At 50.0% G+C, this 26,347-nt stretch overlaps 1 protein-coding gene across 1 annotated transcript in view; it reads right to left on the bottom strand.

The window, feature by feature from the left end:
- TPO (thyroid peroxidase) overlaps positions 1-26,347 on the bottom strand; it is a 90,004-nt gene that overhangs the window by 43,858 nt on the left and 19,799 nt on the right. Inside the window, exons 2-6 of the mRNA XM_085861386.1 lie at positions 26,120-26,213; positions 24,090-24,256; positions 7,544-7,661; positions 1,820-1,949; positions 1,430-1,633 (exon numbers count right to left, since the gene is read on the bottom strand). Coding sequence (XP_085717512.1) covers positions 1,430-1,633; positions 1,820-1,949; positions 7,544-7,661; positions 24,090-24,256; positions 26,120-26,213 — 713 coding nt within the window. The remainder of the gene's footprint in view (positions 1-1,429; positions 1,634-1,819; positions 1,950-7,543; positions 7,662-24,089; positions 24,257-26,119; positions 26,214-26,347) is intronic.

The raw sequence follows: 26,347 nt of genomic DNA, 5'->3' as shown, positions 1-26,347 counted from the left end.
TTCCTAAAATAGAATTCCTACAATCCTATAAATTTATCTCTAACCTCTACCCTCTACCAACCTCTGTGTCTTTCCTCGGGTGTATGGATCCAGAATTGGATTTAGTGGTAAGTTATTGTTGTAAGTCTTCCAAGGCGAGTGTGATTGTGTAAGGATAAGGGCAAACGTATGTGTGTTTCATCTGTGTTGAATTCTGTGCCATTCTAATGTCTCATTCTTCCTGCCATTTTCTCTCACCTGATTATATCTCCCCAGTGTTCCTCCCATCCTTTTCTGCTCTTTCGTTCCTTCGCTTGCCCGTGTGATAAATTCATGAAAGTGTTGATATGTGTCATGATTTATCTCGCTTACGGTTGGTCCGAAATAGCGTTCCTGGGGGGCAATTGCTCCGAGACTCCAGTTGCAATGACAGCACACGTGATGCGGCATGTGGTGTTGATCCACCCGGCCAAGTAATTAACCGCTGCGTAGTCACTGACATGATTCTCCATCTGCCACGCTTAACTCACCGGCATGGTAAACCGACTTTCGGCGTGAAGATCCAGCACAAATTGGGTTGTAGATGGCATTTGTGGTCTCTCCGGACATGCCGTCCTTTTGGAGTTATCCAGAGGTGATGTCTGTAACAATATGTTGTGATCAATACAATTTCTTTCAAAAATGACAAAATTATAAAGTGCATTTCCAAAAATGTGCCGCAACACATTTCCCATTGAAGGTGGGCCAAGAATGGTTCCAGGCAGGAGTACCCTTCTTAGACCACCTTCGATCCCTTTGGGCAGGAGTACCCTTGTTGGCTCACCTTCGGTGTTGCCGTATGTTCTTGGACATGCACTCTTGCAATGTTTTGTCTTTTTTGAAAGAAATTTTATTGATCACAACATATACTCCACACGATCGTATTTAAAACTTACAACACACTCTTGGTGATGTCTATTGTGATGACGTTTTCTGCTGACACAAATGGCACCAATTCGGGGGGGGGGGTGCCATGACAAATCAACTAATGAAGGCAAAAACAGGAACACCTGATTGGTCAGTGCCGTGACCAATCAATGAGTGTATATTGGTGACACAGCTACAGTCACACAAGCTCTATTTATAACAGTAGACAGAATGATAAATTGGTATTTTGAGTTGGTTTCTCTATCTATTGAAACCTGATTGCAGACATTAAAAAAAAACTCTCGATATTCATTTGACAGGTGATGGTGTTCCGTTACCCTATCCAAATTGCAAATCCCTACCAGCCTACCCTAACTGTTGCTTGGGTAGGATATGTTCCTCGGCCATGAGACTGTTTTAGCAGCACATGATCTTTGATCATGGAGTAGGACACTGGATCGGGCAATCACACATCGATGGGGCAGGGACATTGTTGACTTTGATGGATTTATGTACACAACACGGAAGGACGTGAAACGATCACCTGTATGGGGAAGCAAGGGCTGTTGTAACAGCAGCTGTCGTTGCAATCCGATCCACCACCAAAGGGGACCCGACTCACGCTTTCTGGGGTCCGAGCAATGTCATGGTCGATGTACTGTCCCCAATCCACGATCATGTGTGACAGCTCATGGTCACTGAGCAGGTTATCCTCACCTCCGAGAAGCTCGTTAGACAAGCGAGCCACCTGAAAGCAAGTTTACACCTGGACTTGCACAGAAATTCCTCCCAAATGATCATCTGTTTCATTTTCTCCTCCTTACCTAAGGGTGCTTCCAATTACATTTGGAGTGTACTCAACTATTGGAAAACGTTTTTTTTTCAGTTCCACCATCAGATGAAATGTTGAATTATTTACCATGTTGCACCTTACCAGTGGGAGTGGATGACCGTGGTAGGCCCGGCCTACATTCCAGCCCCTCGGTTCATGAAGACCATCTTCATAATATGCATCCAGCCAGCGCTCAAGAGCCGAGTTTGCAGATCCCCAAAGGGGGTGAAACCTGGTGAAAGGAAGGACAAGTCCATCTGAAGTTTCGATCAAATGTCTGCACGACAATCAACAGCTGGTTATACTGAACGGGATTTACTTTGATAAAGTTTTAAACAACTATATTTTTTAATTTCATGTGTTGAACACGAAACCGTTTAAAGAAGAAATCTTGAGATTTCCCTCTTCCGTTTTTAAGGTTTTTTAGTGGTCGGTTTCATAACAAAGATCTGGACTCGGTGCCATTGTATGTTAGTCTGGGTGTTTATTGTTAGGTGTTGCTGTGGGCATGGTTTCTCCTCTTTATTGTGTTTCAGGCCGATTTGGCCGGCATTTTGGCCGCTTCATGAATTCACTTAGTTTGTGCTTACGGAGACCTCGTTGGTGTTCCCGGCTGATCCTCTTTCCCATTGGTGTGATGATAACACAATCTGAACCTGCGATCTTCGGTTGGTGAGGCGGACTATGTCTGCTTTCTCTCTGAACTGCAGGAGAACTCAACATTCCCAATATGGTGACACATCGGGCTCCCAAGCAATGAGGCCACAAGAAGCATGAAACAATTGCATCTTTTGAGAATTGGTGGCAAAATCTTCAGGATACTGTTTCCCTCGATCCAAACTTTTCATGTTTCCTCATTGGCGGTCTCACGTGGGATAAGAAGACCAAACAGTCACCCCTTTGGTGCCTTGTAGACAACGTAGAGGACGACATTGGTGCCACACGATGTACGACACAACAGGAGGTAGTTGACTTGGACCTCATGCTCGGTCAAATAGCTAACTATTGTTCCATGATGTCTGGAAACTACATGTGAAGGCCTTTACGTCTCTGGCTTCTATTTGGCAATCCATTCATTTCAGACATCTGGACTTCCTCTGATAAAGCCTTCCTCTGATGACTACCTCGACCATTAGAGGGTCTGCCAGCAGAGCTTTGTTGCTGCATTGAATCGCAGTGTTCCCCCGGTTGATGAAAGTAAAATACTGTTTTCGAAATGGCTCCGAGCGGTTAATAATGCTTAGTATAGAGCAGTTATTCCCTTAAAATGAATGTCCAGAGTAAGCTTGAAGTGTTTACTCACTTTATTAGATGTACTTCGCTTATATGTCTCATTTGATAAGTGAAGTCAGGTCGGGTCTGATGGTATGATGACTTGCTGCTGGTATCACGTAACCCAGTGCTACCTGCTGCATGGTCTGGTTATCGGCGACTGAACTGGCTTCCCCTACCCAGTTGGCTTTGTGCTATACTGGGTGTGGAGGGTTTGTAGACACCCTGCAGGCCAAAAAAACCAGATCTATTGAAGGGCGGATGAGCTCCTTGTGAGCCAACGGCCATCCACATCTGTTGTGGAGTCGTGCCACCCCCCCCCCCCTTCCAAGATTATAGTTTACAGATCTAGACTACATGCAAGAGCTCACAAATAGTTTAACGTTATGGAACCTGCCAGCTTATCTGAGTCTCCAAAGGATGTGTAGTTCCAACCTATGACTGGGGAAGGACGTACTGCAGAAGAGGGGACAAATACGGTTCATGACGGTTTGGGTCTAAACTCTTCTGAGCGACGCCAACCCGATGTGCTGATGTTAACCACTGATGGTCATTAAACGGCGTTGAATCTAGGTACATGGAATGTAAGAACTTTGTTATAATTAGGAAAACTGGAGCAAGTTCGGAAAAAAGCTGAAAGGTTGAATATCGACATCTTGGCTCTTTCTGAAGTGAGGTGATTGGGTGTCGGTGAAATATATCTTGATGGATGGGAGTTTTATTGCTGCAGAGGTAACCACCATCTTCGTGGGGTTGGTTTACTGCTATGCCCCAAAAACTGCAAAGGCAGTTTTGTGTATGCCAATGAGGTGCTCCATGTTGGTGGTAATTGGCGACTTCATTGCAAGGATTGGTGAGAACACAGATCATGGTGCTTTGTGGAAGATTTGGCTTGGGTAAGTTAAACCAGCGAGGAAAGTTCATTTTGGATTGGTTATAAGTTAACAATCTGCTCGTGCTCAATACCTGTTTCAGGCATCTTGCTAATCAACGGCATACTTGGACATCACCAGGCAACAAATGCAAGAATCAAATGGACTTCATTACCATGAGACGAAGAGATAGATGTGAGTGTATGGTCTCAAGATTCTTACCCAGTGCGGAATGTGGTCGTGATCATCAAATGGTCTGGGCTAAAATCAATGGTAGATGTTGGAGTACAAAAAAAAGTCAAAGAAAGCACCTCGCCGGCTTTTTTTTGCAAGGCTTTAGAAAACTGTGATGCTTTTGAATTGTCAATTAAAGCGTCCATGGAAAACGAGTAGCACAATTGGTGCAACTTTGCTGATGCACTGAACGGTGCAATTGATGAACATTGCCCAATGGACCGTCCAAAGAGGAAACCTTGGATGAGTGATGAATGTCTCGATTTGATTGAAGAAAGAATAACGACAAAAAGCCTTAGGATCACAAAGTCCAGGGTACAAGAAGTTGTGTAAAGAAGTGAAGAGGGTTTGTAAGAAAGCTGAGAAAGAGTGGTTAGAAGCAAAGGCTGTACATGCAGAAAGTGCATATGCTTGTGGCCACAGGAAGTAGGTTTTCTATCATCTGGTTGGAGAATTGAGTGACAAACAACGTAAGAATAAAGGCATTGGTATTAGAGATGTTGATGGTAGTTTCTTGTTTGAGAAAGGTAATATCAAACAGAGATGGTATCGCGACTGTAAAGTGCTATTCAGTCAGGATCCACATTTCATAAATCGATCTGATTATGTTTCTGAAGGTTTTGAAGAAGAGCCAGAAGTTCTGAAAGAAGAAATCAGATGTGCCATAAAACCAATTAAAACCAATAAGGCAGGGGCTTGATGGTATACCCGCTGAGGCACTCGTTGCTGGTGGTGGGTTGTTATGGTAAGGGTTAGGCTGTTAGGTCCGGTGCTCGTCCTGTCCTGTCTTGTGCTTGTTTCCCAAGAGAACCATCGGGGCTCGAACGGTGGCGCTCACGTTGGCGGGTGGGACCTGGAAAGCCAGAGCATTGAGCGGACGGATCATTTTCCGTCTCGCCTTATCTTCTCCTTCCTCTTAATCCTCTTTCATTGAACTTAGCTGCTCTCCAAAAGGGAATAAGCTGCTCCCCAGAAGAGGTAGGATGCCAGTAAGAAGTGAAAACCCACTGAAGAGAGTGACCTGTGATGCAGTACGTGGTATGAAGCTCCGTTGGTCAAGAGAGGAAATGCGTCATTGAAAATATGGCTGCATATACAGTTTAACTCCAGTGAACTCCCGTTTAACTCCAGTGAAACTCAAGTCTGTGAATGTCCTTTCCACGACGGTGTAAATAACGAGCTTCCAGGCAGGAAAAAGTGTCGTTCAAGCCTTCCCTCACGCTCGTCCCTTGAGAGAGGACATGATTGGTCCTAGGAGCTCGGTAGTAGTGTCGGACAAAATGATTGGTTAGAAACCAGATAAAAACTCCACATACACGACTGCCATTTGTTGGACAAGGAAATGGAACAAAGTTCATGATGTAAAAGTACTAACAAGTTGTCACTCCACAATACAGTCATCTAAGCACCTTTATTAGCTAAACATAATTGCTGCTTACTTCGAGGATTAGCAAGTCAAGACGGCTCTGATACATTCGTCTGTGTGGGACACGATGAGCATGGAATGCCTTAATCACATCAAGGTTCCTCCAAACTTCTGCCAGTTTAGTAGCGACTGTTTAAATTGTAATTGTACGTTGGACAGAATTGATTGACTCGTTTGTCGTTAAAATAATTAATTTTTACATCCGTTAGGTGTGCTCCACGAAACACCATGCTGAGCTAATTATACCCCTTAACACAGACTTTCTCCAAGATGGAAATCCCCCTTTGGGGGTGGGGGGGGCAGTTTCCATTGCTGCAACCTCAGATATGTGACCCCTTCGTCCCCCTGGCAAGTTTGGTTGAGATTGCACAAGTAATGACTGAATGTATCACAGTCAGACAGACATGCAGACACCAAATTGCATATTTTCTATCTATGATGATGATGATGATGATGATGATGATGATGATGATGATGATGATGATGATATGTACGTGTACACTACCGATCAGGAGTTTTAGAACATCCCTATTTTTCAGTTTTTACTGAAATTTAAGCAGTTCGAGTCCAGTGAAGATCCTGAAATGGTACAAAGCCAAGTGGTAAAATGCCAGAGGCAAAAACCGGAAAATAATGTAAATTTCGAGTTGTTAAAAAGGCCCATTTCAGGGAACAAGTAATGGGTTAGCAACTGCAGCTGTTCTGCAGCGATGTAAGTAAATGAAGCCTTGAAAGTTGATGCAAACAATTCCTACAGGTGTCCAAACTTTTGTTGATTAGTTACAAACCCTCTGTCTGCATAAAAGCAGTGTTGGAACAGACTGTGTTGCTTCACCCTCTGAAGCATTATTTGGACAATATTGCACTGCAGGAAGGAATATATTGCTATCATAATGGCGAGAAAAAGACAATTAACAAAGGAAGACAGACAGACCAATATAACCCTTAAAAGTGTAGGTCTTTCCTTTAGAGAAATTACAAATGAAGCCAAGGTGTCAGTGAGTACAGTTTTCTACACCATCAAAAGGTACTTGGAAACTGACAGGAAGAGGTCAGGCACACCCAAAGCTGCAACACAATCAGAAGACAAGTTTCTGAGAGTCAACAGCTTGTGTGACAGGCAGAGAGACAGATACACCAACTGTCAGACATGGAGGAGGAACCGTGATGATCTGGGGCTCTTTTGCTGGATCCAGAGTCGGAAGCTTGCACAGAGTGACTGGCACCCTGAACCAAAAGGGCGATCACAGCATTTTGCAGCAGAATGCAATACCCTCTGGTCTACGCCTAGTTTGTCAGGGGTTCATCCTACAGCAAGATAACTACCCAAAACATACCTCCAGGCTATGTCAGAACTACCTTAGAAGAAAAGAACAAGACGGTAGGCTTCAAATCATGGATTGGCCAGCACAGTCTTCAGACTTAAACCCCATCCAGCTGGTTTGGGATGAACTGGACAGAAGGATGAAAGCAAAGCAACCGACAAATCCAACACATTTGTGTAAACTTCTGCAACAGCGTTGGGAAGAACTTTCCGAACAATATTTGATTTCCATTGTAGAAAGAATGCCACGAGTATGTTCGGCTGTTATATCTACAAAAGGTGGCTACTTTGATGAGTCAAAAATTTAGATTAAATTTTGTTCAACAAAACGATTCCATGATTTATTTTCTATCTGCAATTGTTTATTTGTTCTATGCTTTAATTTCAGAGTACATGGAAACATTAAACTGCTTAAATTTCTGTAAAAACTGGAAAAATAGGGGTGTTCTAAAACTGTTAACCGGTTGTGTATGACTACATTCGTGCAGGGTGTTCCTGGTTACCACAGGGTGTTCCTGGTTACCACAGGGTGTTGCTGATCCCAAACTGCAGAAAACGTAACGTGGAATCACCGGTAACCTCGCAACCTTCAGTTGTACCCTCAATGCCCCCACTCAATCCAGCCAAACATCAAGGGGGGTAATGTAACGTGACATAACTTGAAATAATGCACAGGTATATTTGTCTCTCAAACTCACCTGTTGTTGCAAATCCCTGACATAGTGCGATATTCCTTTTGCACTCCTTCGATTGGACATGTGATGGGCCGTGAGTGCAACAAACAACCGGACTCTCTCTCCATCACCCTCCAAACATCTGGCGGTATCATTCAACGCAATGAAATTAAATAAATAAATAAAACCATCCCAATGAGCCAATATGTTGTTTCAGTAAACATGTGTAAAACTGAAATTGTAAATGTATGAATATTTATACTTGTGAACACATTTATTGATATTTTCCATAATTGTGTAAAAACCTTCCATTTCACAAACGATACCCACCTGGCTCTCTGTGATGAAATAACGGAAAGTTAAACACTATTTTAGGATATTAACAAGTATCAGGAAAGAACACACAGCAACTGGGACTGGTAATTAAATATATATATATATATATATATATATATATATATATATATATATATATATATATATATATATATATATATATATATATATATATATATATATATATCATATATGTACAATGTACATGAGACATGTAACCGGAGTTGATCATGAAAACAAGGTTGAAGGCAAGTTTTTAACCAAGAGATAGCTTAACTAGGGGATTTTACTAGCAACGTTTAACGATACCATACAAGTACCATACAACTACAAGTAGCAAATCTAAGTCGGTTCAGTCTCTCAACTGCCACTGGTAACATGTAACTCAATGGTACCTGCCGCATGGTCGGGTAGTCGGCAACGAAACTGTCGATCCTACCTGGCTTGCTCGTGGGGAGGATGACTGCGATACCCTGCAGGACTAAAAACAATACCCGTTGAAGGACAGATGAGCTCCCTTTGGTAGAAATGCTGCACTCGTGTCATTGCATGCAGTTTTGTGCTCTGCCTGGAACAGAGGTATCTTCCCAACTGACTGGAAGAGGGGCTTTGTTGTCCCTCTCTGAAAAGGGAAGGGTGATTGCCATGACCACAACAACTACCGAGGTCCGAGGGGTGACGCTGCTCTCAGTGCCGGGCAAAGTCTTTGCTCGGATAATTCTTGATAGGGTTCGCCACCATCTGCTTGAGCAGCAGTGTCCAGAGCAATCAGGCTTTACACCAAAGATGTCAACGATTGACGTATCCTTGCCCTTCGTGTCCTCACCGAACACAGACGAGAGTTTCGGCAGGGGCTGCTTGCAGCCTATGTTGATCTCTGTAAAGCGTTTGATTCAGTGAATCGGGATGTCCTCTGGAGGATTCTTGGTCTTCATGGCGTGCCACCAAAATGGATCAATCTGATGGCTGAACTATATTCTGGTACTGAGAGTGCAGTTAGATGTGGTGGTACCATCTCTGACATTTCCAGTTGTTACTGGAGTTCGTCAGGGGTGTGTACTGGCCCCCACACTTTTCAGCACTTGTCTGGACTGGATTCTGGGGAGGATGTCGGAGAGATCAAGCTGCGGTGCATCGTTTGGGAATGTCAAGATCTCTAATCTTGATTTTGCAGATGATGCAGTCATCTGCGTGGACACTTTAGATATCCTTTTGGGGGCCCTCAAGGTGCTGAATGAGGAGTTGGAGCAGCTGGGATTAGGGGTTTCCTGGATTAAAACTAAAATCTGGGCTTTCAGTTACATCTTGGATGCTGCTGTCTTGTCTGTAACTGTATTTGGTGAGGATGTTGAGGCTTCAGAGAGATTCCCTCACCTTGTCAGTGATATTCATGTCTCTGCTAGCTGTGAGCCAGAGGTCAATAGATGTCTGGGTCGGGCCTGGGGAGTCATGGATTGACTGGATCATGGGGTGTGGTGCTGCCGGTACCTGTGCAGGAGCACGAAAGTTTGAGTCTTCAGGTCTTTGGTGCTTCCAGTCTTTCTCTATGGATGTGAGACTTGGACTCTGACCAGGAATCTGAGAATGGAGATTTAACTCCTTCTGTACCAAGTCTCTTCGGAGAATCCTTGGCTAATGCTGATCATACTTTATGTCCAACGAGCAGTTGCTGAGAGAGACTTCATTGATATTTATGACCTGTATAGTCAATGAGTGTCAGCTGTGGCTGTATGGACATGTAGCTCGTTTGCCTGATGCTGGTCCTGCTCACCAGATTCTCTCATTGAGGGATCCTCGTGAGTGGAGGAGGCCAATGGTCCGACCACGTGCCTTCTGGTTGCAGCAAGTTGATCAACATCTCAAGGGGATGGGGATGGGCCAGGCATCTGCCTGGGGGTTGGCCAGATGGAGGCCCCTGGAGTACCGGCGGAAAGTGGACGCAGCAACGCGTTGCTCCGGTGCCTGCAGTCCAAAACAAGTCACCTGACTTCACGGCTTCTTTGTCCTTCCCCATTCAACTTCTCGCCCCTAGCAGCCAATCAGGTCCTTCACTGTACGTCCTGCCGGAGAGGGTCTGCACAACACAGGCAATCCTGGCCTCTCCCAGGGTCGCCAAGAGTCTACATCCCCATTGGTCGCGCAAACGAGATCCTCCGACGATGAACCCCCAAATTCCAGACATCACCTGCTGTCAGGGACGAGTCACATCGGGAGGAGCCGCAATCCCCGCTCTCCTCAAGAGCCCGATCCGTACCTGTGGACACACGCACAACTTCCCCAAACACAAAACCCCCAAATGTAACTTCCTCCCCCGCTGCCATTCAATTTCCCAACACCTGCAAAACAAGGTACCATGGCTCTGACTTGCCATGGCCTGCATACACACTATAATCAAAAACACAATCGTTCCTTCACAACACACATTACATTTAACCTTTTCCACCTGTTCCACATGCTTGGCTCTCCTGGCCACTCTTGCCCACCACCCACACCAATTCCCCAACTCACATGCACACCCCTAAAAGAAAAGCATGGTGAGGCCATGCGGGTCTCTCCGGGCCTTTCCTAAACACTCCATAACTAACTTTCCACAGATGCTCTGGTGGGCTGCACTCACACCCAGTCCATGTGGTTCAACCCGCGTCCATAGCCCAGCCCAGCTTGGCAGATCCCGACATACTGGCTGTCGCAGAGCCTCAGGGAGAGGCTGCTAAGCTTCATGCCTGGGTGGTTACATCAGGCCTTACTGGGCCTCTGTGGTGCCGCTACCAAATTGTGACCCACAACACCTCCCTGTAGTGGGCTCAGGCACCCAGGAGAAACCACCTCGGACCCTCAGAGGTTTCAACCCTCTCCAGAGTCCGGCTACCCCACCGCAGCTGGAGACACTCGCTCGGAGAACACCCGGATGGACAAGGGATGACAAGGACAGAATCACAATATATAAGTATTTACAGAAGGAATAAAGAAAATCGAAGGCATCTCACACGAGAATTAAGCACAGACGGGGAAGGGAAATGAGAACCGAGTGAGGCCTTAGATCTTGTCTGCTGACAAAGCAGCCACAAACCCACAATGAAGCAGACGAGCAGTCATGAACAGGAATATGAGCAGGACGAGGCAGGAACATGAGCAGGGCAGGGTGAGGCAGGGACACGAGAAGGGGGAGGCAGGGACACGAGAAGGGGGAGGGAGGGACACGAGCAGGGCGAGGCAGGGACACGAGCAGGGCAGGGTGAGGCAGGGACACGAGAAGGGGGAGGCAGGGACACGAGAAGGGGGAGGCAGGGACACGAGAAGGGGGAGGCAGGGACACGAGAAGGGGGAGGCAGGGACACGAGCAGGACAGGGTGAGGCAGGGACACGAGAAGGGGGAGGCAGGGACACGAGAAGGGGGAGGCAGGGACACGAGAAGGGGGAGGGTGAGGCAGGGACACGAGAAGGGGGAGGCAGCGACACAAGCAGGGCGAGGCAGGGACACCAGCAGGGCAGGGTGAGGCAGGGACATGAGAAGGGGGAGGCAGGGACACGAGCAGGGCGAGGCAGGGACACGAGCAGGGTGAGGCAGGGACATGAGAAGGGGGAGGCAGGGACACGAGCAAGGCAGGGTGAGGCAGGGACATGAGAAGGGCGAGGCAGGGACACGAGCAGGGCGAGGCAGGGACACGAGCAGGGTGAGGCAGGGACATGAGAAGGGGGAGGCAGGGACACGAGCAAGGCAGGGCGAGGCAGGGACACGAGCAGGGTGAGGCAGGGACATGAGAAGGGGGAGGGAGGGACACGAGCAAGGCAGAGCGAGGCAGGGACAGGAGCAGGGCGAGGCAGGGACACGAGCAGGGCGAGGCAGGGACACGAGCAGGGCGAGGCAGGGACACGAGAAGGGCGAGGCAGGGACACGAGAAGGGGGAGGCAGGGACACGAGAAGGGGGAGGCAGGGACACGAGCAGGGCGATGCAGGGACATGAGAAGGGGGAGGGAGGGACATGAGAAGGGGGAGGGAGGGACACAAGCAAGGCGAGGCAGGGACACGAGCAAGGCGAGGCAGGGACACGAGCAGGGCGAGGCAGGGACACGAGCAGGGCGAGGCAGGGACACGAGCAGGGCGAGGCAGGGACACGAGCAGGGCGAGGCAGGGACACGAGAAGGGGGAGGGAGGGGGAGGGAGGGACACGAGCAAGGCGAGGCAGGGACACGAGCAAGGCGAGGCAGGGACACGAGCAAGGCGAGGCAGGGACACGAGCAGGGCGAGGCAGGGACACGAGCAGGGCGAGGCAGGGACACGAGCAGGGCGAGGCAGGGACACGAGAAGGGGGAGGTAGGGGGAGGGAGGGACATGAGCAGGGCGAGGCAGGGACACGAGAAGGGGGAGGGAGGGACACGAGCAGGGCGAGGCAGGGACACGAGCAGGGCGAGGCAGGGACACGAGCAGGGCGAGGCAGGGACACGAGCAGGGCGAGGCAGGGACACGAGCAGGGCGAGGCAGGGACACGAGAAGGGCGAGGAAGGGACACGAGCAGGGCAGGGTGAGGCAGGGACACGAGAAGGGCGAGGAAGGGACACCAGCAGGGCGAGGCAGGGACACGAGCAGGGTGAGGGAGGGACACGAGCAGGGCGAGGCAGGGACACGAGAAGGGGGGGAGGGACACGAGCAAGGCGAGGCAGGGACACGAGCAAGGCGAGGCAGGGACACGAGCAAGGCGAGGCAGGGACACGAGCAGGGCGAGGCAGGGACACGAGAAGGGGGGGGGAGGGACACGAGCAGGGCGAGGCAGGGACACGAGCAGGGCGAGGCAGGGACACGAGCAGGGCGAGGCAGGGACACGAGCAGGGCGAGGCAGGGACACGAGAAGGGGGAGGCAGGGACACGAGCAGGGCGAGGCAGGGACACAAGCAGGGCGAGGCAGGGACACGAGCAGGGCGAGGCAGGGACACGAGAAGGGGGAGGCAGGGACACGAGAAGGGGGAGGCAGGGACACGAGAAGGGGGAGGCAGGGACACGAGAAGGGGGAGGCAGGGACACGAGCAGGGCGAGGCAGGGACACGAGCAGGGCGAGGCAGGGACACGAGAAGGGGGAGGCAGGGACACGAGAAGGGGGAGGCAGGGACACGAGAAGGGGGAGGGAGGGACACGAGCAAGGCGAGGCAGGGACACAAGCAGTCAAGCCAACCACCAACAGCCAACTTCTCCTCAGGCTTGGAACCAAAAACCCTTTTCTCTAAAGAGCCAAACAAACTCCTTCGTGCCCTCTAGTCTCTCACGAGATCATCGAAAACCCTCCCCTCAGGAAGCGATGAAACTTCTTCCCTCTCAATTTCCTCTTAAACTCCTTCCCTCTCTCTGCAAGGCCTCATCGGCGCCTCATCCGGGGTGTCACAAAAAGTTTCACATCCACGTCCTTCACGTTAATCCCTGGCTATTTATGGGACAACGCATCACCCTTCGTATGATGTATGTTTCAACAGGACAATCCTTAAACTAACATTTCCCTCCGCAATACATCGACATGGCTGAACTACCCGAAACACAGAGCATACCAACCGATACATTTATAAGTGTTTTAAAGTGATTCCCAAGGTTTTCGGATTTCATAACCCTCGGGGTTTTGGGGTGGAGGAAGGGGGAACCGAACGCCCAAATTATCTAATGTTCTTGGATAGCGCTGCTGGTTGTTGTTGTTCTTCTTTCGGCTGCTCCCGTTAGGGGTCGCCACAGCGGATCATCCGTTATGATCCGCATTCTGATTTGGCAGAGGTTTTACGCCGGATGCCCTTCCTGACGCAACCCTGGTCGCCTCTTACGACACAGGGATAAGGATTGGGTTTCGCCATGATTCCGGGCTGCTCTCCACCCTCTCATAGCCCCGCCCAGCGCAGAGGTCCCGTCCTCAAGCAATCCTCCAACCCAAGCCTCCGAGTAGCCGGATTACAGACGCACGCCACTACGCCCGGTGGATAGCGCTGCTGGGATGAGGGGGGTTATTACAAGTCTTATTAATTCTCTACATTTAATCAATACCCATCATGGAAGTGGGGTAATTAACCCATCTGTAAAGGAGGGTTCGAGCAAGTTACCTTTGCTTTATGACCCCCAGTTGTGCAAGGAAGGCCACACCCATTGTACCCACCTCCATCCCGACCCCCCAATCTCCCCTTCACCACCGCCACACTTATCCCTTCAGTTTGATAAAGTGGGGTTAGTGTGAAGGTGCGACATTGAGCTGCAGTTGTGCTGAAATGATTTGTGTGCACAACAAGTTGAGTTATAATGTAATGAACATTTCTTCAATCGATACTTAACACCGTACAGGTGAGGAATGAAGAACTAATCATGTAAGGAATGAAGAAGAAATCTTGTGAGAAATGAAGAACTAGTTTGCTTACCATGATTGAGGTATGTTAAATGTGAGGTATGCTAACCATGATCAACGTATGCTAAGAGTGATCGAGGTATGTTAAACACCAGGTCAGGTCAGATAGGGGAGCATGCACTGGAGCAACACGTCGCTGCGTCCACTTTCCGCCGGTACTCCAGGGGCCTCCATCTGGCCATCCCCCAGGCAGATGCCAGGCCCATCCCCATCTCCTTGAGATGTTGATCAACTTGCTGCAACCATGAGTCACATGGTCGGTCCATTGGCGTCCTCCACTCATGAGGTTCCCTCACTGAAAGAATCTGGTGAGCAGGATCAGCGTCAGGAAAATGAGCCACATGTCCATACAGCCGCAACTGACGCTCACAGACTATGCAGGTAAAAAAAAATCTCATTTGAATCTCTCTCAACAACTGCTTGTTGGACACAAAGTCCGACCAGTGAGAGCCAAGGATTCTCCGAAGAGATCTGGTACCAAAGGAATTAAGTCTCCATCTCAAATCCCTGATCAGAGTCCAAGTCTTATATCTGTAGAGCAAGACTGGAAGCACCAAGGACTTGAAGACTCAGACTTTCATCATCCTGCACAGGTAACGACAGCATCACATCCCATGATCTAGTGAATACATGACTCCCCAGGCCCAACCCAGACATCTATTGACCTCTGGCTCACAGCCAGCAGCGACGTGAGTGTCAATGCCAAGGTAAGTGAATCTCTCCGTGACCTCAACCTCCTCACCACAAACAGTTACAGACAGGACAGCAGCATCCAAGATGTCATTGAAAGCATGGATTTTAATTTTGACCCAGGAAACCCATAATCCCAGCGGCTTTGACTCCTCAATCAGCACCTCGAGGGCCCCCAAAAGGATATCCAGAGTGTGGGGGCCAGTACATACCCCTGTCAAACTCCAGTAACAACTGGAAATAAGTCTATGATGGTATTACCACATCTCACAGCACTCCTAATACCAGAGTATAGTTGAGACATCAGATCGATCCGTTTTGGTGGCACCCCACGAAGACCAAGAATCCTCCAGATGACATCCCAATTCACTGAATCAAATACTTTACCAAGATCAACATAGGCTGCAAGCAGTCCCTTCCGAAACTCTCTCCTGCGTGCGGTGAGGACCCGAAGAGCAAGGATATGATCAATCTTTGACCTCTTTGGTGTGAAGCCTGAGTGCTCTGGGTGCTGGTGTTCAAGCAGATGGTGGTGAACCCTATCAAGAGTTATCCGAGCAAAGACCTTGCCCGGCACTGAGAGCAGCGTCACGCCTCGGTAGTTGTTGCAATCCTGGCGATCACTCTTCCCTTTCCAGAGAGGGACAACAAGGCCCCTCTTCCAATCAGTTGGGATGATGCCTGTGTTTCAGGCAAAGCACAGAACTACATGCAATGACACGAGTGCAGCGTTTCCACCAGTCTTGAGAAGTTCAGCATGGATGCCACAGATCTCTGGAGCTTTACCCCATTTCAACCGGTTCACCACAGCCTGTGTTTCCACAAACAAAGGTGGATCACTGTTGATTGTGTGGTGTAGCCATGCTCACGGGGAGGGGCATGATGATGATGCATGATGGGCGTGATGGTGGAGGAGTGGCCGTGGGGTTCGGCGAGGGATATGAGGTGTGCACGCCGTCTGAGGCGTCGTAGTAATACTGGAGTCGGCCGGCTCGTGAGTGTACCGCGTACGGAATAAAGGAGAGCCGCGGGCACAGTACGCCCGCGCTCGCACTCGTGCAACACAGCCCGGCTCGACTGTTCCTCCGCTTCGTGTCTGCCTGCTAAGCATCTCCCAATTCAGTACAGTACAGTTGGCGAACGAGGATCTTCGAATCGACGTGTGTAAGGGCGGCAAATGACCCGTGCGGTTCCAGGCTACGGAGCCAAAGGTCTCGCCGGCGCGAACATGGCAAAGGGTCGGTGCATGGCAAACGTACGCGTGCCCGCCTTCGTCGGAATCGACTTCGGCCACGTCGAGTGGGCAACGTTCGTTCATTTGGTTCATTTTCTTGTTCGTTTTGTCGAGGATACGCGTTTCGGCTCGAACGCGGCGTTGGACGTCGCACAAGCTCTGGAGAATATCCGAGGTCTCGATGGTCGGGACACAGCAGATGGTCTAGGGGTCATCGCGATGGGCCAAGCACGCACGGCCATGCGCACGGTCTGCGGCGCGGGTCATGGGCGAGCGTGGCAATGCAATCACTCGGACGGCGGTCTGGGCTCTCGAGGTCGTGTGGGCCGAGGGTCATCGCCCATTGTTACGGTCATAGATGGCGGTGTGCGAGGCGATCCTTCCGTCCCGCGTCGAACCCTGCTTGCGATTGATCCGGAAATGACAAGATCAGTGGCGGGGGGGGGGAAGTGAGCGAGGCACGGATCGGGTGTCGAGTTGAGTCCACTCGTGCTGGCCGCGCATCGCATTCGGCTGTGCCGTGCAAATTCACGGCAGAGGAGCATCCGGCACGGTTCAGAGATCATTTTATTTCTGGTCTGCGAGCAGCCATTGACCGACATCACATTCGACTCGGCGATCGCGACTGTTTCATCTGTCGAGCAGACACCGATGACCGCGCAAGTCCGCGCGATGGCTCAAGTGCCGCAGGGTGCTCGCACGCCTAGCGGTGCGGGACGAGAGCGCGCACCGCAGCACGGTCGCACCGGGAGCGAAGGGGCACCGCAGCACGATCGCACCGGGAGCGAAGGGGCACCGCAGCACGATCGCACCGGGAGCGAAGGGGCACCGCAGCAGGACCCCAGTGACCTGGAGATCAGCCTGCAGCCGGGGCATGATGATGCCGGCGAGCCGGAGCAGGAGCCGGGCTCGGCGAGCCGGACCCTTTTGGGTCGGAACGGGTTCCGGTTCGTGCCTCCAGATGTGCCAGTGCTCTCTTCGAGACCTTCGTCGAATACCGAGGGCGAGGCGCTGGCGGCCGGGGCCGCGTCGATGCAGCGGGAGCCACCGTTCGTTGCTGCCTGCGGCGATGAGGTGCGCTCCAGGAGCGGCGAGAGCCATATCGGCTTTCGCGATGAGTTCCCGCGCTTCGTTCGCGATGAGTTCCCGCGCTTCGGCAGGGTTCGTGAGGCAATGCGCATCGGTGTGGTTCAGGCAGCTTCAACAGGTGGCGGTAGGCCCGTGGCGTTAAAGGGAGTCGCGAGTCGCAGCATCAAGTCGACAACCAAGGAGCGGACTCGTGATGTGGGTTGTGGGTTGTTGTTCATGGCATATGTGTTTTTCCTTGCTCTAGTGATGCAGTTTAACGTTGTTGAAATAAATGCCAGCAGTTCTCATATAAAAGTGGATGTGGCGGAGATCAGTCAATGGGAGTTGGATTATGGTCAATGTGATGTGGGGGCGAATAAAGAAGGTTTGTTTGCCTCCAGTTGCTCCAGGCCGCAGGTAATTGCTTTGTCATGTGCTGGGATTTTATCAAAAAAGCGCGCTGTACGGAAAAATGAATTTACGATGCTTCGAATGTTATTCGTAATGATTTATAACGAGCCTATGATTGCAGTGTGGTTTAAGTGGAGTTGCTCCCGTCTAGCGGCCGTGTGGGTCTCGGAGATCGACTCGGAATCAAGACTGGTGCCCTGGTCTGCGTTACCTCCACCTCTGATTGCGAGCACAACTCGCTGTGTTCGCTCAAGGCCGTTGGGACGGGCGTTGGCGTCTCGACTGATTGTGGTGCGTGAGTTGTTTTGGCGCATTAAATACATGCAGCCAGCAGCGCTGTTCAGCGCCCCCGGCCAAGGTCTAAGGCTGGCGCCACAGCTTCCAGATAGCGGGCTGCCGGCCTCGGGATGTTTATCTACGTCGGGTCTGCCTGGGGGGAGTGGGCCGGAGGCGTTTGATGGGGCCGGAGGAGGTTAGCTCGAGAGGTCGTTACGACCTTGGCCAGGGTCATGTCAGCATGGGCCACCTGGGGGGGCGTTTTTGCTGCATAATGCCGCTGTGCTTCTCATTTTGCTGCTTCATATCGGTAACGCGGTCAGACCTGACCTTTGCTGCTCCACTCGCTCGCATCGACACATTATATGATGTGGTGTGCTATTATACTTTGTTATTTTCATTTTATTTCCATGATTATTATACGAAATCCTTCGTGTTCTGCATGCTTCTTATAATACTGATCATTTAATAATCATACTTTTAGGAGGGAGGAGTGTGGTGTAGCCATGCTCACGGGGAGGGGCATGATGATGATGCATGATGGGCGTGATGGTGGAGGAGTGGCCGTGGGGTTCGGCGAGGGATATGAGGTGTGCACGCCGTCTGAGGCGTCGTAGTAATACTGGAGTCGGCCGGCTCGTGAGTGTACCGCGTACGGAATAAAGGAGAGCCGCGGGCACAGTACGCCCTGGCTCGCACTCGTGCAACACAGCCCGGCTCGACTGTTCCTCCGCTTCGTGTCTGCCTGCTAAGCATCTCCCAATTCAGTACAGTACAGATTGGAGGGTCAGCAATAGGGATAGCAACACCCCTGCCATCCGACTCAACAGTTGGTGGATCAGCCTGGTACAGCCGCTCAAAGTAACCGGCCCAGCGGGCCTTCACTCCGGAATCCTCTGTGAAGAGCGCAACACCCTCCGCTCCAACCGCAGTACACCGAGGGATGGGCTTGGATGAACGCACTGCGCGAAGTCCCCTGCAAGCAGGACTAGGATCACTTGACCACAGGTGATGCTCTACCCCCTCACAGATTCCTCGCACATAGGCCTCCTTGTCCACCCTCAGTGCACGTACAGTTTTATGCCTCAGCTCTCTGAACAGCTCAGCTCTGCCATTCACCCTGGCCCTGCGACTCTGGTCAATGATATCCAGTGTCCTTTAGAGACAAAATGCTTCTTTGCCCGACGGTGTGTTCCAAGACATGCACCGGCAACAACAAGGATGGTTGTCAACATGCACAACTCTTCAGGATTCCCCAAAGCAACCAGACCCCTTAAATCCCCACTCAGCCTGTTCACAAACTCCTCATCTACTCCTGAGCTTGCCAACATCCACCCGAGCTGGGATGGTACCATTCTCCCAGATTTGAGCTGCAACTTCAGAGTTCCTGAGCACTCAGAGTTGAGGAACGAAGCACTCCGGTCGATCTTGCAGTTCTGGATCATCCTCCATTGACCATCAACGAGCGCATGGTTCATCTCCTTTGCCACACCGCCAGCGTTGGAACAGCAAGTCCAGCAATGAGCTTGTGGTTGCTGTAACCATGAACCAGCCACCCTCAGTCCATGACTTCTGGCAGTCAAGGAACTTAGTGCAATTCTGGTTCACAGTTCCAGACCCATGGGGACAAACATATCCCTATCAGTTCCAGTCAATGCATTAAAATCCCCCAAGATGAGAAGAGTATCACACCAAAGAAGGGCACAGATTCAAGCGTGGCATGGAATGCGTCCTTCACAGTGAGCTCACTCGCCTCATTCGGAGCATCTCCAGAGACCATGGAAATGACACTGAAGGAGTGACGAATCCTTAATCGTTTAATACATTCGTTGACCGGTGTTACGTCAATTATCATTGGAGTCAGCTTATTGGACACAGCGACAACTCCTTGGGCGTGATAACCATGAGAGCGACCAGACCAATAGTGGGTGTAATCACTCGCCCTGATCTCACCACGATCCTCCGAACCTCAGAGAGTGCTGCAATACAGATGTTCTCATGGTTGAGCTCAGATGCTAACAGAGACAGGTGATCATCCTCTCTTCGGGATAGGACATTCCAGGCACCCACCGAAGGGACCACCTCAGGTTAACCCAAGGAGACTGCCATCTGGAGGACGACACCTCAGCACCAACCTGACACACATTACCGCAATCTAACCCAGGGATGTTACCCCGTGGTTTCCCTTCTATCATCAAAGATTGGGGTCCCGAAGGATTTGCCCCAATCCCGTCATCCGGTGAGCTGCCCTGTGAAGGGAAGCTGCACAGGAGGTACTTCCACGGAGTGGGTTTTCAGATTTATTCAATGCTTTTATTGTGTTTTGCAGAATGAAGGGTTTTACTGTGGCCCGAGTGCAAATCCTGCCACCAACCTCACAATCAAAGGTAACCCAACTGCAGGAGGACGTCCGCAGACACCGTTGGGCACGAGATATGGATGGCCGTTGCCTCACAAGGAGCTCCTCCGCCCTTTGACAGGTTTTGTTTTTAATCCTGCTGGGTGTCCATATCCAAACACCCTCCTCACCAGAAAACCTGGTGGGGGAGATGGTTTAGTCGCCGACAACCCGACCATGGAACAAGATAGTACAGGTTTACATGGTACCTGTCACAAGTCACAGATCTGATCTGGCATGTCCTGACAATGTCAAACGTGAGGTATGCTAACCACGATCAAGGCATGCTGAGTATGATTGAGAGATGTGCAATGCGAGGTATGCTAACCACGATCGAGGTATGTTGATCATGGTCGAAGTTCCGGTATGCTATCCACGAGGTATGCTAACCATGATTGAGGTGTAACCATAATCGAGGTATGTTAACCGTGGTCGAGGTATGGTGACCATGGGGTATGTTAACCGCGATCGAGGTATGTTAACCGCGATCGAGGTATGTGAATCGTCCGATATGCTAACCACGATCTCGGTATGTTAACTGCGATCGAGGTATGTCAATCATGCGATATGCTAACTGCGATCAAGGTGTGTTAACTGCGATCGGGGTATGTTGACGACAAGGTATACTAACCATGATCGAGATAAGTCAATCATGAGGTTTCTTACTGCGATCAAGGTATGCTAACCGCGATCGAGGTATGTTAACTGTGATTGAGGTATGTCAATCGTGAGGTATGCTCACCACGATTGAGGTATGCTAACCATGAGGTATACTAACCATGATCGAGGTATGCTAACCACGATTGAGGTATATTAATCATGAGGTATACTAAACATGATCTAGGTTTGCTAACCACGATTGAGGTATGTTAATCATGAGGTAAACTAACTGTGATTGAGGTATGTTAACCGTGATTGAGGGGTGTTAATCATGAGGTATACTAACCGTGATCGAGTTATGCGAACCACAATTGAGGTATGTTAATCATGAGGGATACTAACTGTGATTGAGGTATGTTAATCATGAGGTATACTAACCGTGATCGAGGTATGCTAACCACAATTGAGATATGTTAATCATGAGGTATACGAACCGTGATTGAGGTATACTAACCGTGATTGAGGTATGTTAATCATGAGGTATACTAACTGCGATTGAGGTATTTTAACCATGATTGAGGTATGTTAATCATGAGGTATACTAACTGTGATTGAGGTATTTTAACCGTGATTGAGGTATGTGAATCATGAGGTATACTAACCGTGATCGACATATGTTAACGGTGATTGAGGTATGTTAATCATGAGGTATACTATCCGTGATCGAGGTATGTTAACCATGATCGAGGTATACTAACTGATCAAGGGATGTTAACAGTGATTGAGGTATGTTAATCATGAGGTATACTAACCGTGATTGAGGTACGCTAACCACGATTGAGGTATGTTAATCATGAGGTATACTAACCGTGATCGAGGTATACTAACCGTGATCGAGGTATGCTAACCACGATTGAGGTATGTTAATCATGAGCTATACTAACCGTGATCGAGGTATGCTAACCACGATTGAGGTATGTTAATCATGAGGTATACTAACCGTGATCGAGGTATACAAACCGTGAGTGAGGTATGTTAACCGTGATTGAGGTATGTTAATCATGAGGTATACTAACCGTGATCGAGGTATGTTAACCACGATTGAGGTATGTTAATCATGAGGTATACTAACCATGATCAAGGTATACTAACCTTGATCCAGGTATGTTAACCGCGATTGAGGTATGTTAATCATGAGGTATACTAGCCTCGATCGAGGTATGTTGACCTTGATCCAGGTATGTTAACCGTGATTGAGGTATGTTAATCACGAGGTATACTAACCGTGATCGAGGTATGCTAACCTTGATCCAGGTATGTTAACCGCGATTGAGGTATGTTAATCATGAGATATACTAACCGTGATCGAGGTATGCTAACCGTGATCGAGGTATGTTAACTTCCGTGAGAAACAAAGAGAATATGGGGTTTCATTGATTACCATATAACATCCGAAACGTGAGCTTCTTGCTTGCACATCATGTTAAACCAAATAGCAGTGTTGTGTGAAGGGGGTTGTGGGAATGCATTGGGAATGGGAGGGATATGGGGATGCTGGCCTGGGGAGATGTAGGGAGGGGCAGTGAGAGGGATGTGCAGTTGCTTGTTGGGGAGATGTAGGGAGGGGCAGTGAGAGGGATGTGCGGTTACTTGTTGGGGAGATGTAGGGAGGGGCAGTGAGAGGGATGTGCGGTTGCTTGTTGGGGAGATGTAGGGAGGGGTAGTGAGAGGGATGTGCGGTCGCTTGTTGGGGGGATGTAGGGAGGGGCAGTGAGAGGGATGTGCGGTTGCTGGTTGGGGAGTTGAAGGGAGGGGCAGTGAGAGGGATGTGCGGTTGCTGGTTGGGGAGATGAAGGGAGGGGCAGTGAGAGGGGTATCGGGATGCTGACCTGGGGAGATGTAGGGAGGGGCAGTGAGAGGGATATCACGATGCTGGCCTGGGGAGATGTTGGGAGGGGCAGTGAGAGGAATGTGCGGTTGTTTGTTGGGGAGATGTAGGGAGGGGCAGTGAGAGGGATGTGTGGTTGCTTGTTGGGGAGATGTAGGGAGATGTAGGGAGGGCAGTGAGAGGGCTGTGCGGTTGTTGGTTGGGGAGGTGTAGGGAGGTGCAGTGAGAGGGATGTACGGTTGCTTGTTGGGGAGATGCAGGGAGGGGCAGTGAGAGGGATGTGCGGTTGCTTGTTGGGGAGATGAAGGGAGGGGCAGTGAGAGGAATATGGGGATGCTGGCCTGGGGAAATGTAGGGAGGGGCAGTGAGAGGAATGTGCGGTTGTTTGTTGGGGAGATGTAGGGAGGGGCAGTGAGAGGGATGTGTGGTTGCTTGTTGGGGAGATGTAGGGAGATGTAGGGAGGGGCAGTGAGAGGGATGTGGGGTTGTGTGTTGGGGAGATGTAGGGAGGGGCAGTGAGAGGGATGTGCGGTTGCTTGTTGGGGAGATGTAGGGAGGGGCAGTGAGAGGGATGTGAGGTTGCTTGTTGGGGAGATGTAGGGAGATGTAGGGAGGGGCAGTGAGAGGGATGTGCGGTTGCTTGTTGGGGAGATGTAGGGAGATGTAGGGAGGGGCAGTGAGAGGGATGTGCAGTTGCTTGTTGGGGAGATGAAGGAAGGAGCAGTGAGAGGGATGTGCGGTTGTTTGTTGGGGAGATGTAGGGAGGGCAGTGAGAGGGATGTGCGGTTGTTTGTTGGGGAGATGTAGGGAGGGGCAGTGAGAGGGATGTGTGGTTGCTTGTTGGGGAGATGTAGGGAGATGTAGGGAGGGGCAGTGAGAGGGATGTGGGGCTGTTTGTTGGGGAGATGTAGGGAGGGGCAGTGAGAGGCATGTGCGGTTGCTTGTTGGGGAGATGTAGGGAGGGGCAGTGAGAGGGATGTGAGGTTGCTTGTTGGGGAGATGTAGGGAGGGGCAGTGAGAGGGATGTGAGGTTGCTGGTTGGGGAGATGTTGGGAGGACCGGTGGGAAGGATTTGGGGGATATAGTTAGGAGGATTATGGTGATGAAGTCAGAGGAAGGTTAAGGGAAGGATTCAGTTTGTTTTGTTCCCCTGATAGAAGTAACTCTGTTGTGGACCCCTGACCTCTGTTGTGGACCCCTGACCTCTGTTGTGGACCCCTGACCTCTGTTGTGGACCCCTGACCTTCATGCTGTTTGACTGTTCCAGTTTGTGTTTTACCTTAATACGATAACACTGTTACCTTTGACAGCAGGAGACCGTTTTTGCCGTTGAATGAACGTATTTTTAACAAGTTCCATTGTTAATCCCAAGACTTCTGCTGCCCTTGCAATGGCTTCACTTCCGGGATCGGGTTTTTTGAGGAAATGTAACAGATTCTCAGGGTAGCTACTCTTGACCTTCGAACTCCTGTAAAGAGAAAGTTTGGATGGTTTGGCATTAGAAAGGTTTCTTTATATTTACAAAACCAGATCACTTTTGATCACAAGGTGACGTCATCCGAGTGTACTCATGTTTAAATTAAGGTGACGTCATCGTGTATCCATGTTTAAATATCGATATAAGTACCTGGTCGGGTAGACAGCAGGTTGATGGAAGGGAGGACATGCATTGAAATGCAAACAAAGATTTTAATAATAACATGTTTACCTGAACATCAGGGGGGACGGGCATGGACAGGGAGGGCTCGTTTCGCACAGGTTCGACAAGTCTGTTGGATCACATGACCACTGGCATTTGGAACCCTCGTCCACATGTGGGATTTCTCTTTTTGCTTCGATCATTATTTTCTCCAATCAGTAGGCTATCTTCCATACAGATAAAAACGAAAAGCACGGTCCGTGAAACTATCTGTCCGTGAAGCCGTCAGTCAGTCCGTGAAGCCGTCAGTCAGCCCGTGAAGCCGTCAGTCAGTCCGTGAAGCCGTCAGTCAGTCAGTCTGCGAAGCCGTCAGTCAGTCTCTATGTGAAGCCGTCGCTCAGTCCGTGAAGCCGTCAGTCAGTCCGTGAAGCCGTCAGTCAGTCAGTCTGCGAAGCCGTCAGTCAGTCTCTATGTGAAGCCGTCGCTCAGTCCGTGAAGCCGTCAGTCAGCCCGTGAAGCCGTCAGTCAGTCCGTGAAGCCGTCAGTCAGTCCGTGAAGCCGTCGCTCAGTCCGTGAAGCCGTCAGTCAGTCAGTCTGCGAAGCCGTCAGTCAGTCAGTCTGCGAAACCGTCAGTCAGTCTCTATGTGAAGCCGTCGCTCAGTCCGTGAAGCCGTCAGTCAGTCCGTGAAGCCGTCAGTCAGTCCGTGAAGCCGTCAGTCAGTCCGTGAAGCCGTCAGTCAGTCCGTGAAGCCGTCAGTCAGTCCGTGAAGCCGTCAGTCAGCCCGTGAAGCCGTCAGTCAGTCCGTGAAGCCGTCAGTCAGTCCGTGCGTGAAGCCGTCAGTCAGTCTCTATGTGAAGCCGTCAGTCGTGTGAGTAAATGCCTATTAAATACGTAATGTTTGAACGTTGGTTTCAGACTACACGTACATCTATCGATTACGTACTGTTGGAATGTACCTTTCACGGTGAAGCCGTATGATGAAACGTCCATTACTTACGTACTGTTTGAACATCAGTTTGACCCTGACTTCACACACCGACATGTATGAATTATGTACTATTGGAATGTACCTTTTGATACTTTAGACTGCTGAGACCCCTTCGACCCCGAAGACCGTAGGGTTACTTGTTCGACCCCGACCCCGAAAAACCCCGAGGACCCAAAAGTCGCAAAGGATCCAAAATGTGTGGGTATTGTTATGAAGAGCAGGTGTGGGTATTGTTTGGCGTGAATTTATTTTCTGTATTTATTCGACTCCAACCCATATTTTCTTGCCCACTCTCCAGATAATCCCCCCTCCCATCCCCCCCAATCTTTTGTGAAAGGTTGTGTCTTGTTTGTTGTACACCTGCTCAATCTTCCCTCCTTTCCATATCTCATTACCACCCTCTACTCTTTCCCTATCTCATTCCTTCTATCTTTTCCTCGTCTATAAGCTTCTACTCGACATTGTGATCATGGTGCACTGCAGTTAAAGCCTTACCTGTGGAGCACACCATCACTCGCAAGCAGAAATTAAGCTGGATGTCATGTCTGATTGCTTTTTTGCTTATTCTCACTGGAGAGAGATCAATCCAGAAAAAGAGGAATGAATGGCACGGAGTGCAGAAGAAGAGGAAAGCCCGACTCATACTCATTGTTTAAAACGGGTACACGCAGCCAGTACTCGCATCCACCACGTACCCATTTACCTGAGTTTGGTTGTGTGAAGGGCCTCGGAGACCATCTGGGTTGCATTCTGCACAACCGCCACCACGAGCGACTCTGATGAACATGAATGTGACCCTTGAGAGAAGACATACAGGTTGTGGACAAAAAAAAATGGAAATACCTGTATGAACGACAGACACTGAGCAACAGCTTCTACACAGGTGTGGCTTTTGTGTTATTTAAGCAAACAACATCCCAGCATGCTTAGG

The sequence above is a fragment of the Eptatretus burgeri genome, chromosome 17 (assembly GCF_056783735.1).
Source record: "Eptatretus burgeri isolate ZD-2024b chromosome 17, Ebu_testis_v1, whole genome shotgun sequence".
Lineage (NCBI taxonomy): Eukaryota > Metazoa > Chordata > Myxini > Myxiniformes > Myxinidae > Eptatretus > Eptatretus burgeri.
The sequence above is the reverse complement of the archived record's forward strand: the minus strand, read 5'-3'. Positions and strand labels throughout refer to the sequence as shown.